Source organism: Lissotriton vulgaris, chromosome 11 (assembly GCF_964263255.1).
Source record: "Lissotriton vulgaris chromosome 11, aLisVul1.2, whole genome shotgun sequence".
NCBI lineage: Eukaryota > Metazoa > Chordata > Amphibia > Caudata > Salamandridae > Lissotriton > Lissotriton vulgaris.
This window is the reverse complement of record NC_141699.1, coordinates 43,087,340-43,102,216: the sequence shown is the minus strand read 5'-3', so window position 1 is coordinate 43,102,216 and position 14,877 is coordinate 43,087,340. Positions and strand designations below refer to the sequence as shown.

General features: G+C 47.2%; 2 protein-coding genes and 1 pseudogene across 3 annotated transcripts in view; 1 reads left to right on the top strand and 2 right to left on the bottom strand.

Moving 5' to 3' along the window:
* AACS (acetoacetyl-CoA synthetase) overlaps positions 1-14,877 on the top strand; it is a 324,332-nt gene that overhangs the window by 110,972 nt on the left and 198,483 nt on the right. The gene's annotated exons all lie outside the window — the stretch shown is intronic.
* On the bottom strand, positions 2,825-4,068 carry LOC147678924 (syncytin-2-like). Its single transcript, XM_086944697.1, has one exon. It carries the CDS (start codon positions 3,926-3,928, stop codon positions 2,825-2,827), a length of 1,104 nt encoding a protein of 367 aa, XP_086800823.1. The 5' UTR covers positions 3,929-4,068.
* LOC147678923 (uncharacterized) lies at positions 6,666-7,640 on the bottom strand (annotated as a pseudogene).

Sequence of the window (14,877 nt, the reverse complement as noted above, 5' to 3'; positions counted from 1 at the left end):
CCCTCACTGTACAAGACTCACCTGAAGCATGCCAGGGTCTGCATTGTGCCAGGGTGCCCTCACTGTACAAGACTCCCCTGCAGCATGCCAGGGTCTGCATTGTGCCAGGGTGCCCTCCTGTACAAGACTCACCTGCAGCATGCCAGGGTCTGCATTGTGCCAGGGTGCCCTCCTGTACAAGACTCACCTGAAGCATGCCAGGGTCTGCATTGTGCCAGGGTGCCCTCCCGTACAAGACTCACCTGCAGTATGCCAGGGTCTGCATTGTGCCAGGGTGCCCTCCTGTACAAGACTCACCTGCAGCATGCCAGGGTCTGCATTGTGCCAGGGTGCCCTCCCGTACAAGACTCACCTGCAGCATGCCAGGGTCTGCATTGTGCCAGGGTGCCCTCCCGTACAAGACTCACCTGCAGCATGCCAGGGTCTGCATTGTGCCAGGGTGCCCTCCCGTACAAGACTCACCTGCAGCATGCCAGGGTCTGCATTGTGCCAGGGTGCCCTCCCGTACAAGACTCACCTGCAGCATGCCAGGGTCTGCATTGTGCCAGGGTGCCCTCCCGTACAAGACTCACCTGCAGCGTGCCAGGGTCTGCATTGTGCCAGGGTGCCCTCCCGTACAAGACTCACCTGCAGCATGCCAGGGTCTGCATTGTGCCAGGGTGCCCTCCCCGTACAAGACTCACCTGCAGCATGCCAGGGTCTGCATTGTGCCAGGGTGCCCTCCTGTACAAGACTCACCTGCAGCATGCCAGGGTCTGCATTGTGCCAGGGTGCCCTCCCGTACAAGACTCACCTGCAGCATACCAGGGTCTGCATTGTGCCAGGGTGCCCTCCCCGTACAAGACTCACCTGCAGCATGCCAGGGTCTGCATTGTGCCAGGGTGCCCTCCCCGTACAAGACTCACCTGCAGCATGCCAGGGTCTGCATTGTGCCAGGGTGCCCTCCCGTACAAGACTCACCTGCAGCGTGCCAGGGTCTGCATTGTGCCAGGGTGCCCTCCCGTACAAGACTCACCTGCAGCGTGCCAGGGTCTGCATTGTGCCAGGGTGCCCTCCCGTACAAGACTCACCTGCAGCGTGCCAGGGTCTGCATTGTGCCAGGGTGCCCTCCCGTACAAGCCTCACCTGCAGCATGCCAGGGTCTGCATTGTGCCAGGGTGCCCTCCCCGTACTAGACTCACCTGAAGCATGCCAGGGTCTGCATTGTGCCAGGGTGCCCTCCCGTACAAGCCTCACCTGCAGCATGCCAGGGTCTGCATTGTGCCAGGGTGCCCTCCCCGTACTAGACTCACCTGAAGCATGCCAGGGTCTGCATTGTGCCAGGGTGCCCTCCCGTACAAGATTCACCTGCAGCGTGCCAGTGTTGGAGGGGATGATTTATTAGGGACAGGAGGGGCCAGGGGGACTCAGTGCGCAGCTTTCAGAAGCCGCGCTGACGAGACCGTGAGTGAAAACTAAGGGGAATAGGGTGGCTTAAAGTGCACCGGGGCTGTCCTGGACCTCTTGCTCTAAAACAGGAAAAAACATACATATGAGCGTTTGGAGACTGAAGCTTGGAGTTGTACAATTTATTTGAAGACACAGCTTCTAGAAATAATCAGTGATAACATAAAAATCATATAGTACTTGGTCCTGTACCCAGCATTCTCTTGAAAGTCACATGGACCAGATAAATTTTACAACGTACAGTCCAACATTTGCTATGGCTAAGAGAGAGAGAGAGATTTTGCTTGGAGTGCACCTATGAGTACTGAGGCAGATAAAAAACGGTTGTGCTTGTTCACATAGATGAATACTCACATTTGCTCATAAGTGTAATCCTGCAAGATACATTAGAATGCAGAGTACATGTTATTTATCATTAGGTACACTCAAAATGCTATATCAGTGAGTTGTCCTAAGACCACAGTATAAATGCTTAAATGTAGAGAACAAGTTAAAAAGTACATATGCAGATATAAAATGTCTTTGTCTAAAAAGCAGTTTAAAACATAACATAAGTAAAATATTTACATGCACAAAAGTATGAACATTTGATCAAGGGCCCTTGGAGACAACTCTCGGTCTGAATACCTACAAACAGACGAGGAGTTGCCCGCTGATGTTCTTGCGGGGCTCCTTCTTATACTGTCTAAAACCCGTGAGACGATAATTACGTCATCCCACGCCACCACGTATCACATACCCGTCCATTGTCCATTGTCATTTACTGGACTGCTCTCTACCTTTCCCACCCATAGGGTTAGGTATGGCCTTTTTCCTGTAATTGTGGTACATACTTCAGTCTAGACTGAGACCTGCCATTTGACTGGAAGTTTAAGAATAAACTATCAATAGACGACAGAAATGTGTTAGTATTGCTTCGAGGGGTCCTATTCATGTGTCAGTCAGGCAGTCTGCGATATTATTTCGCCACCCTTAGCCTCAGTTTATCGGATATCTGGCTTGACGTAGCTGTGGTGGGAACTTCCCTTATTCTATTCATGCCTTAGGTGGGGGACGTGGGGTATGTTGCAAGATTTATAGAGGAACTTGACTTCTGCTGTTTGTGAGAAATATACAATGAGGTGGGGCCTGGTAGGGGTGCGGGTCCTTGCAGGCAAGAGCAGCTGGGTGAATCTCGGGTCAGACTTGCTTTCTGCTTCTGTTTAAGCTAAGAGAAAATGGCAGTGCCCAGGGCAATGTAACTGAGGCCTGTAACCTCTAAACAGCAGGGCCTACACAGGGGTTATGTTGTGCAGGTGACAGGTGTGTCCCTGGATAGCTGTGCAGGTAAAAATTCTTACTCCAACATTCCCCCCTTAAGTTCGAAACTCGAACTCTATCAAACATCTTTAAACACCATTCGAACTGCATATTTAGCTGGAGATGGGGGAAGAGGCCAGGGCGAGTCGCAAAGAGGCTGTTCCTCTGAATCTTTGTCCTGCACTTTTCCTAAATCTGCATCTGTCTTCCCTAAGTTATCACACATTGTCTCATAGGGACGCGTCAAGTCCCCCTGTGATGAACGTGGTGGGACTCTATGCACCTGGGCCTGATATTGACTAATTACAGGAATGTCTGGCAATGGGCGGGAGTCAGGAATGGTCAACTCCACTATGCTCATCATTGTCGTCTCTCCATCATCTCCCTTAGTCCTACGAATTCCAGTATATGAACCTGAGCCTGCATAATTCATCCCTATCATTTTAGAACTAAATTTCTTTACACAGTATATCAGTACCTGTGATCCAAAACACAACAATAACAGTACACAGAAAATTGGCATTAATAATTTAAGCACTGCAGACAGCCATGAAGGCATCCAGTTCAAATTGAACCAGCCATTTAAGAGATCTGCTTCAGCACCTCCTTCCTCATGCATCTCTTTCCCCAAGTTGTCCAAATCCTCGATGGCCTTCGTGAGTGTTCCGTTGTCAGCGTCGTTCGCTAAAATAAACGTGCAGCAGGATTTTCCCACCTTGGCGCACACACCACCATTCATTGCTGTTAGCTGGTCTAGAACATATCTGTGCTCTAGAACCATAAGTCGTAGAGGTCGAAGTTCTTCTTTCACGGCGTTGAACCCATCCCGGGTGTTGTTGATAAGCTGCATTAGTTCATATCTGGTCACTTGCAGCCAGCGAGCATTGGCTTTAGTCTGGAACATGGGGATAACTCCCCCAAAGAACAGTTCGGCATCATTGAAGAGTCTGTAATCCTGAGGTATTTTCTGAAAAGGGCCATCTGAGAAGTATTTCATTATTTCTCTCTTCCCATGATGAAGCAGGGTAACGTCATCTGCCATTGGGTGTGTGTGGATGTGGGAAATGTTCGCTGCAGGGACAACAAGATGTAGTTCATGCATTGTCACAATGGAACATAGTCCTTGCCAGTGGGGGGGCAGCTGCAGGTAGATGTGCTCACCGCATGCCCAGTAGATGTCCATGAGACTAGAGGTACCGTGCTGGAGGTCAAAATTAAACACTGTGTGACTGCAATTTGTGTTTCGGCCCACAGGCACTGTTCCGGTACCTAGGAAGCAAAGGAGAGGAGACTTAAGTTTGTATGCTCTTTTAGGTTTGTACTTTGTACCCTCATTGAGAGTATATCTTCTAGTTTCCTGTGCCCATATCTCAGCACATTCCCTCCCAATAGTCTCATTCGTATAATGCTTATGCTCCTGACCTTCAACCGGGCTACCTAAGGATGCTGCCTTGCATATTAAATCATGTGGCCCATTCCATCTGTTATTAAAATATATATTGGCCCTCAGGCGCAGAATGGGTCTCCACTGACAAGGGCATGCGTTATGGGTATGGTTAGTCTGTTGGGATTCGGGTGAGTGGCATTTTGATGGGGGTGTTGGGAAGGTGAAGTATCCTAATTTTCTAAACTGATATTCCCAGACCTGTATCATATTGGCAGGTACTCCCATTTCATGGTAAACTTCCATTCTTCTCTCAAATTCTACTGGGTCAGAAACAACAGTGAACGTAACATACTTGTTGTCCCAGTCTGAGACGTTCACAAATGCTGTATTAATTTTTGCTGACTGGAGCTGTATCTGACCATGTATGCGGCAAAGGAACAGGTGTAGGAGACATTTGGCAGTGGCCGGTGGAATCTCTTTGGGAATGAGCAATTTGTCTGCACCTACAGCATGTGGAATGTATGAGCACACAAAGCAGGAATCATTCGTGGCTTTCCTCCCCACCTCCCTCATGTCTCTGTACCACATATTATCTAACAATGCATTATGGGTACCATCATTCTGTACTGACATACCAGGGCGCTGGGAGAAAAAATCAGGCATAGAGTGTTGTTCGAATGTGTACACAACTGTGTCCTGGAGATCACTAACCCAGTTTGATATTTGTTCTGTGTCTTTCTCCTTACGTTGTGTGCGAGGGGTATATCTCCTTGGTGTTTTATTGCGACCCATTTTATACCTGACACTCCTTTTATGCTGACGGAAACGTCTAGGGACACCTTTCCCAGGGGCATTCACAGTGATATCAAGTACCCTGTCCCACTCGGTGTGGTCTACAGAGGGTGTGGAAGGTGTCGTGGGTACAGGGGTGGTGCAGCCATTGCTGGTGTATTCCTCATCTAGTATGTTACCAGGACTTGGTTTAGGCATGTGATATCCTATTGAGATGGTAGGCCTAACTTGGCTTGATATAGCCTTCTCTCTCTCTGCTTGTAATGCAAGCCAATGTAATATAGCCATTGAAGCAACGAACATAACAAATAATATAAGAGTGATTGTACATATCTTTTTAACTGAAATCTTGGTAAGAGGCGTTGGTCTGTTACTGTCTCTTATTCCATAGACCCTCATTCGATCTCCATATTCACGGTCTTGGATAGTCATAGGAAATAAGATGCCCTCCTTCCTGTTGAAGTTCAAGTCTCTGTTGGTGCCGGGTTGATCCTCACGTGGTTCAGATGAACCCATGCTTTGCGTTCGGCAATTCGGACCGCAGTGGGTGAAGAGTCAATGACCAGGTATGGTCCCTCGTACTTAGGGTCTCTCCACTTCCGTACTTGCTTCTTTATGAAGATCTGTGTTCCAGGGCGGATAGGCAAAAGTTCATCGGAAATTGTGCCGTCCTTTTTCTTTGTCTTGGATGTCTGAATGGAAAGAAACCTAGCAGCACGGGTTAGGGCACACAAATAATCAAATAATTCAGCTTTCACAATCTCAGAAGACGTTTCATTGTCTACTTTAGGTCTGGTGGAAGGAACAACCATATTCATTGATCTGCCAGTGACAAGCTGGTGAGGTGTGAGGTGATGATCAGAGCTAGGGCTGTTCCTGAGTGCAAACAAAGCAATTGGGAGGCAATAGAGCCATTTCTTTCCAATAGTGGCACTTATCTTGCTGATCTTGGCTTTGAGCAATCCGTTGAGGCGCTCACAAATACCATTGCTCTGTGGGTGATAGGCTGAAGTAAGTTTATGTTTTAGTCCTAACATGGTGGCTATTATCTCAAAGATGGAGTTTGAAAAATGCCCGCCATTGTCACTGCGGATAGATTCTGGTAATCCCCAGCGACATATGACCTCACGAAGTAGGAAGGTAGCTGCGGCCTTAGCGTCACAATGGACACATGGTCCAGCCTCAATCCATCGTGAGAAGGGACATACTACCACGATGAGGTATCGGTAGTTGTTACATCTGTCAAGCATGTCCACATAGTCAATGTGGAGTTCCCTGAAGGGACCCTTAGGCCTTGGTATTGTTGAAGCAACTGTTTTCATAGCTGGGTTGGGTGAATACTGCTGACAGATAAGGCACTGATGGACAAAGAGTTGTATCTGCTCATGTGCATTGGGGATGAACCATTCTGCCTGCAAGTTAGAGGACATGATATCACGAGGGACATGCGTAGGAAGGTGCAGCTGGGTAAGTGCTATTTGCAAAAGAGCCTGTGGCATGACAGGCTTCCCTGTCATTGTCTGTCTGTAAATAAAATCTGAGGCATCCTGTTGTACTCCCCTCTTCTTCCATAACTCCTTTTCTTCAGCTTGGGCACTTTCTTGTATCTCTCTGAGGTGCAACTGTGCAATGATGTCAAACTGCTGTGTGTCATCAATTGTATATGGAAGTGTTGGGTCGGGTGTATCTGGGAGTGGTGACTTACTGGTGTCCTCATCTGTGTTTTGCATATCTTCCTGCGCTATTGGGGGCGTATTTTTGGCAAGCAAGATGGGGGTGCAGTCAGTCTGTGTCGGGGATGGTTGTTGTGTACAACTTTGGCCTTTTGCTGCTGCTTTAGCAGCCCAATCAGCCATTGCATTTCCTCTGGAAACAAAGTCTTGGCCGTTCGTGTGTGCTGCACATTTCACTACTGCTACTTCTGCTGGCAGTGTCAAGGAGTCAATTAGTTCTGCAAGTAACTGTTTGTGCATTACAGGCGTGCCATCTGTTTTAAGAAACCCGCGCCTTTTCCATCTCAATATGCTGGAATGCGTTGTTGTGGTGACATATGCTGAATCAGAGTATACAGTAATTCTTTCATTAGCTCCATGCTTCAAGGCGGCTATTAATGCCACCAACTCAGCTGCCTGGGCTGAGTAATGGGGTGGTAATGTTATCTGCTGTACAATGTCCAGAGTGTCTGAGGAGTTATTCTGTTGTGCTCTGACTACAGCTGCCCCTGTATGCCTGATCCCTGTCTCTTGATCAATCGTAGAAGAACCATCAACAAAGTAAATTACACTGTCTGGTAATGGGTCTTCCTTTGCTGTGCCTGACTCATCTGGGCAGTATGTGGCACAATCATGGGTGTCATCGTCAGCTGTCGCAATCGGATGTGCAAAGAACGTGGCTGGATTCACAGTGTGGCATTTTACAACCTTCAATGAAGGCAATGACAGTATGACTTCATATCCTGATACTCTCTGTGTGGTAAGAGTTGTTTTAGCTTTCTGTATTATTGCAAAGACAGCATGCTCAGTGTACAGCGTCAGAGGGGAGCCCATGACTATGGGGGTGCTTTTCTCAACGGCAAATGCTGCTGTTGAAAGAGCCTGTTCGCAAGGATAGTGGCCTTTCATCACTGAGTCTAACATGCCACTGAAGTATGCAATTGGTTTGGGACCCAAGGGGTATTTCTGGGTGAGGACTGCTGTCATGACCTGTCCATTACAATGTGTGAACAGATAGAATTCCTTTGTATAATCAGGAGATCCCAACACTGGTGCATTTGTAATCTCATCTTTTAATTTTACAAAGGCTGATGTCATTTCAGGTGTCCAGTCAATCTTGTTATGCCTGTCCTTAGCCATTTTGACAGCTTTCAAGAGTGGTCCAGTTATAGTAGCATAATCAAAGATCCACTGTCTGACATAGTTCACTAGTCCCAGGAACTTTTGCATGTCCTTAACTGTCTGTGGTTCTGGAGTATTCCTTATTGCTTCTACTCTTCCTGGTGTAACTCTTCTTCCTGATGCTGAAATCAGTTGACCTAAATACTGTACTTCTTCCTGACAGTACTGTAGTTTTTGCTTGTCTACTTTGTATCCTCTATGTGCTAATGTTGTAAGCAGAGCAATTGTATCTTTTCTGCACTCTTGCTCTGTCGCACTGCAGAGGAGTATGTCATCGACATATTGCAGCAAGGTGCTGTCACATTGGAAATTTGATAAGTCATCCTTGACAACTCTGTTAAACACACTGGGGGACTCACAATAGCCTTGAGGGAGCCTTTTGTACGAAAATTGCCTATGTCTGAATGAAAACGCGAATAGGTACTGGCTTTCAGGATGCAGTGGGACACTGAAAAAAGCATTTTTCAGGTCAATGACGGAAAAGTACTTTGCATTTTGTGGGATGTTAGTAAGGATCACTGAAGGGTCAGGGACGATGGGAAACTCAGGTATCACTATGCTGTTAATCGAGCGAAGATCATGTACTAGCCTCCATTGATTTGTTTGTTGCTTCCTCACAGGAAAAAGACAGGTGTTGCAAGGTGAGATACAAGGATATATCACACCTTGATCCAGTAATGCTTGAATTGTGGGGGCTATTCCTTCTTCGGCTTCTTTGGACAAAGGGTACTGGCGCACTCTGGGAAGAATGGCGTCAGGTTTCAGCGTCACTTTGAATGGTTCTGCTGATCGAATGAGCCCCACATCATTGGGACCTGTAGTCCAAAGGATGTTGGGCACCTGAGCTAGGTCTGAGTCACGTGCTTCATCAATTACTGTGGGTTGTGTTGGTGTTCTTATTTCAACTGTCACTGACACGGGGACTGGAATCTGGTATACAATGTCTTCTCTATCACCAAATAATTCCTGATCTGTAATGTCTCTTACCCGATGTCCAGGCTCAATAAAAATGACACAGGCCCATGACTGGCCATAGTCATCACATGCTATAAAGACACCATATGTTGGTGTCATGTTAAAGCATTGTATTCCTAGGATCAAATTTTTGTCTGGGCCTGGCATGTCCTGTAATTGAGGACGGAAAAGAAATTCTGTGGGTAGCTGTACAGTGCGCCCCGCCATCTCTGGTGAGTTGGCAATGACCATTTGCACAGCTGTGAAGAATGCTAGTTCATCCACTGGGCGAGCTCTAATTTGGTCTCTCATGGAAGAGTCCACAGTGACAGCCATCATTCTTGTCAGTGATGTGCCAGGGATGGAGCAAGTCATTGTGCCTTTTTCATCAAAATGAATTGTCATGTTTAATTTGGCCATAAGATCACGGCCCAATAAATTTACGGGGGATTCTGTCGAGTAAAGCAGTCATTGCTGAATGCTTTTGCCTCCTATTTTCATTGGTACTGGCTTGGTGAAAGGGACCCTTGTAATTGCCCCAGAGAAACCCTGTGTGTCTACACTTTGATTGGAAATAGGCAGTGCTCCCTCTGTTATACAGGAAAATGTTGCACCTGTGTCAATCAGAAATTTATAAGTTTTGTTGTTGATCGTGACATACACAACTGGGTCCTCTCTAATATTTGTGAGGCACGACAACAAGGGACACACTAGGGTCTTCTGTGGGCTATCCTAGCTGGTGTACCTTCCAGCCTGATGTTGCTGGATTGTACCCTGCAGAACCGGATTGGCGGGCTGCAGTACTGTGGCTCCCTGAGGTACAAGAACCTGTGTCTGTGGCACCATTTGGTACACAGGCCCCTGTTGTTGAACCAGTTGTGGCTGCGTCTGTTGGACTGGTGTCTGTAATTGTACTTGCTGCAACATTGGCTGTTGCTGTCCTGCAGACGGGTAGGTGTACACTACGTTGGGCTGCAGTGGCTGTGTCTGCTGCTGAACGTATTGCACTGGTACCTGGACTTGCTGTGGTTGGCCTCTGCCTGCTAATTCTTCATACATTTTAGTGCGGCATTCCCTTATCATGTGTCCTGGTCGCTGACAGTGGTAGCACAGTGGGGGTCCTGGCTGCTGTGTGGGTCTTTGATAGCCCATCCCCCTACCTCTTCCTCGCATTCCTGATGACCTTGTTTGTCTGTTATCATAATACTGTTGTTGCCTCTGATTGTTTCTGGGGTGCTGTGCCTGTGTCTGCTGGACTGCTGCCTGCGTGTCTCCTTGTAATGCGCTCTGGGCATTTTGTGGAAATTGGGTGACAGTAGTCATTTGACTCACTGGTGTGGCTACCATTATTGTGTCCACAGCCTCCTTTTTCTTTAATTTCTGTTGCACCAACTTAGCTGCCGCATTTTCAATTGCCACCTGCCTCTTCTTCTCCTGCTCTTGCTCCTTTTTACAGTAGTGAATGATGTGGTGTTGTATTTCTGCCCATGGTTTGCATTCCATTGCTACTATTCCATCTAATTTTTCTTGCACAGCAGTTGGCAGTCCCTTCTTAATTGTATGGTAGAAGAACCTACAATTACCTCCTGTTATATCCCATTTCTCTCCTAACTCCTGCTGCCACTTTTCCTTCATTCTAGCAATGTACTGTGCAGGATCTTCATTGCTTTGCATTGTCTGAGACATTAGGGACCCGATATCTGGGATATCAGGGAACTTTCTACGCAGCTCACTCCATAAGGCAGACCTTATCGTATTAAAAGGATTACCATCCAATTCCAAGTTTGTGATGGAAAGTCTATGATCAATGCGTGTGAACATTTCCTCTGCATCCTCTCCTATCAAGGAAACGAGCAGACTTTTCACATCTCCAGCAGCCAATGGCACCCCTGCAGTATTTTTCTCAAAGGCTTGTATCCACTTCCCAGCACCCTCTGTGAGGGGCGGAAGTTGCTTTTTTAAATTGTCCTTGTCCATAAGGGACCAAGGGGTGTAGATGGGACGGTCCTCGATATTTTTATATAGCAGTGGCAGCTGGCGCAGCACCCCTCTTGGCCTTGTGCTGTCATACCTGCGTGCGTATTTCTGCCATATTCTCAAGCCTCTGCGCATGTAATTGTAATCCCAGTCTTCATGTCCCTCCCCCCTCAAGATACAGTCTTCAGCTGTTGCCATGTCCTCAGGGTGGAAAGACCCTTCTCGAGGCCACACCATCATTTGGGGATCTTTACTTTCTGTCCATTCTGCCAAGTCATCTGTGAATTTGTCGGCATAATAGTTACTCCCTTCTCCTAGCACCACTATCTCATACGGTGTCAGATCTTCAGGTGACACCCGTCCTGGCCTACTAACGGCCATCTTGTACAGTGCTCCAGATCTGGTGGTGCGCAGGCGTGCTTTACCTGTTACATCATATTCTTCTGGGATGTCGTCAGGTCTCCCATGGTTACCTAACACTGCGAGATTCTCTACCTCTGTCCTTCTCTGCCTGTACCTCCTTTCTGCCCGTTCAAGCACATTGGACAGTCCTAAGTTATCAATGTCTACCTCTCTGAGTTGGGCCCTGCGTGGTGCGGCTACAGGAGGTGGTGCCTGGCGCACAGGTGTCTGTGGCAGAGCCCTCTGGGGGTTGTAGTTAGGGAATGTGCGAGGAGCATGTGTTATGTTAGCTGCTGTGTTACTCTGTGGTGGGGCCTCACCCTGGGCCTCATAGTCTAATTGTATCCATGGCCTTTGCTGTGGCCTTGTTGGTAGGATCCCACCACTGTGTTGCCTTGCATCATTTGCACCTCTTGCCAATTCATTGAGTGTCGGTGGTTGTTGCCTTTCACTCAGCTGGCCCAACCCACCCATCAGTTCTGTCATTCTTTCAATTTTTCTATCATTTCGTAAGGGCCTTTGCTGATAAGTTAGTTCACTGTCAGTGGCGTTTCCTAAGCAATGCTCGAGTGGCATGTCCCCAACTGTTCTACCTGCTTCATGGTATAAGTCCTGTTCTGTCCTCCACCTAACGATATCTCTTTCATTCATTATGCCAGGGATACGTTGTTCGCCATCCCTGTTCTCTTCGAGAAACTGTATCTGGCGCTCTTCCTGTCTGTTGGGACCATTATTAAGGGGTCGCCACTCCTCTTGGAGTGTTTGTGCTTCGCTATTCTGCTGAATGGGGGTCAGAAACGGGCCATAATGTCTAATTCTGGCCTCAGATGTGCTGTGTTCCCTTCTAATGGACATCGGGGCTGGGCCGTGAGGTCTGGGGAGAGGCATGTGAGAGCTGTGCTGTGAATCACCTGAGATCCTATCACTCTCTCCATCTTCATCTAGCTGGGGGCCTGGGGTACTGGATGCAGGAGTCATCTTTATAGTAAACTGTGCATCAATCTGTCCTGCAATCTGACCTGATGTTCCAGATGTGGCACCCTGCATCACTTGGACTTGGGGTCTCAGTGGTTGGTGCATTTGCGCACTATCTTGTCTACTTCCTTGCAGACCATTTAAAAAATCTGGGGAGAAGGCATCACGGTCTGGGACAGAGATATCTTCATAGCCTACGGCTGCCCTATCATTTGTAGTTTGTTCTAGGTCCGTTTTAAGAACCAGTTCGGGATAAATTCGAGATTCAGAGTAGGCAGGTGGGGGTGCTGTGGGCGTTTCGGGTGTTTGGGCTGTGGGTGCTTGGGCTGTGGGTGCTTGGGCTGTGGGTTCTTGGGCTGTGGGTTCTTGGGCTGTGGGTGCTTCAGGTGTTCGGGTACTCGTGTCATTTTCCCTAAAGACAGCCCACATAGCGAGGGTGTCCTTACGCTTTTTGAGTCTATTACCAGAGTATTTACCTTCCAAGAAAGTTCTCGCATGGTCTAGCACTATCTTGTCAAAAGTCCCATCTCTGGGCCAGGAATGTGGCGCATTTCGTGTAAGTTCATGCAATTCATTACAATGTTTTTTAATGCGCTTTTCCTGGTCTGTAAAGTTTTTTATCACGTGTTCCAGGGGCGTTGTCATTGTTACTCAGCGTGGGGTGGGAAAGTGATAAAAGGTGTACCTCCACTGGGGGCTAAAGTCAGAGTCACCGTCTGTAAATCTGTTGTGTCTATTCCCAGAGTAGATATTAGTGCCAATATAACTGTACCCACTAGGGGCGGGACCTGGGCTGAGGATACTGAAGGATCCTCAGTAATGGTAGTAACGCGCCCGTTCTCTAAATGTATTGTGATGTCAAATCTATTATTTTGTGCGGGCTGTTTGTTCATATCCTAGAGTTATCTTGGGGGGCGGGCAAGTGGTGGCGGAGAAGTCTGACAACTGTGCTCACTGCTTACTATGCGGTTTTGTAAATATGCCCACAATAAAGGGCAATGTGTTGTGAAGGGGTGTCTCTGCAGTTGCTCAACAATGCTGGGTGAAGGCTGCTGCCCCAGCTGCACGTGCAGCTCTTGGGCGTGTTGCTCACAGGCCAGGGGCAAGTCGGGAATGGACAGTCCCTGTAGGAGCAATGTGTAGAATTCGCAGTCTGATGAGGTACGGAAAACGTGTGGGTCTTCCTGTCTTCCCTGGCAGCTTGAGCTCAGGGACGATGAGGTCACCAAGGGCGGGACGGTGAGGTCAATAGTTCTGCAACCCACTAAACTCTCCACTGAATGACTTAATTCTATGGAGTTTTCCTCACCAGTATGTGGTACTGGTGGGGACACTTGTGACACTTGCAAGGGTATGTGCGGTGTCTCTACTAATGAAGTGGAATTCTGTGACACTTCACGTACGAGTTGACTATTGTCAATGAGGGGTGTGTGAGTCTGCACTGGGAGGCACAGTCGCGTCAAATGTAGTGTAGATATTTTTATCTCTGTGCCTTGCGTGAGTGGGAGTCCCAGCAGTGTCCACGCCTTAGCTACCAAGGGGATCTGGCGTCTGTCAAGTTTAATTATAGTTCGTGCGTCAGTGTTCTGTATTGCCACTATCTTATCGTCCAATATGTGCAGGACCACCTCAATCTGATTCTGCCCACTCTGGCTCATCTGTACTCCCTTTGTTTATATGTGTATATATGTATTAGAAACAGGCTGACCTTCTGTCAGTTGTTTTCGGGGTCGGGGCAGTTTACCACAAGCACAATTCTTCTATAATGACTGGATACCTTTTATACTCATGTATCCTATTCCTAACGTGGAATGCAGCTAAAAAAGAAACATTTCTTATTTTTTCTAAACGATCTGTAGTCTAAAAATAACGCAGGGCAATTCCCTGAGACTTCCCTTGTGAAGCCTGCAGTTGCTTGTAGAGGGAAGGGGAAATCCTGAATGCCAGAAGTGCACGCAGTTTAATAGCAGCAAGAAAAAAGGAAAACAATAAATATGTATATATGTGACAACCGTGGGGCTCGAAATGCCGTAGCTTATAGACTCTCTTCAGTTAGTCAGTGGCAGATCAATATACATAGGAAACACAGAAATGCATTTGCAATCTCCCTAGTTATTGAATCTCGCTAAAAGAACAGTTCTCAAGTGATGGTCACAAAATATACTAGCAGCAATTGTTACAGAAATTCGATGTTCACAGTTTATAATCAGTCAAGGAAAGATGAACGATCACAATGCACTTAGGTATCAATAGTATAGTCTCGCTATAGTCAGCCTCTGTGCCAGCCAGTGACTCCTAACAAAAGGGACCATGAAAACAGTAAGGATCACATAAGTTAGTTCTATGAACCTAGAAATATATTCAACATTTAAACACTAGGCGCTATCATACAGGTCTGTGCCTGAACAGGTATCTAAAAAAAAGAAAAATAAAATGTAAACACTTCAACAATTCTTTTACAAAAATCACGCTCTATGGCCACTAGAGTGCGCTAGAGTGTTCCCTATACACGTGAGGCAAAACCAAAAATAATTAATAAACCACGTCTAGCTTGACAAAAAATATAATGCCTACAACATGAGCATATAAACTTCTTAGTCCCGCACAGAACTCTTCCCTTGACATACAGTAGGGGATATCACCGCTAAATTTAAGGAAAGATCAAAGGTCACGGTAGCTAATCGGACCTGCTGAAACTCCTTCTTTCTCATGGACTACTGACATGAGAGATTACCTCGTCTCTGTTACTCC

Excerpts from the sequence above, each read along its gene's own strand:
- LOC147678924 (XM_086944697.1), bottom strand. The coding sequence starts at position 3,928 with ATGGACATCTACTGGGCATGCGGTGAGCACATCTACCTGCAGCTGCCC.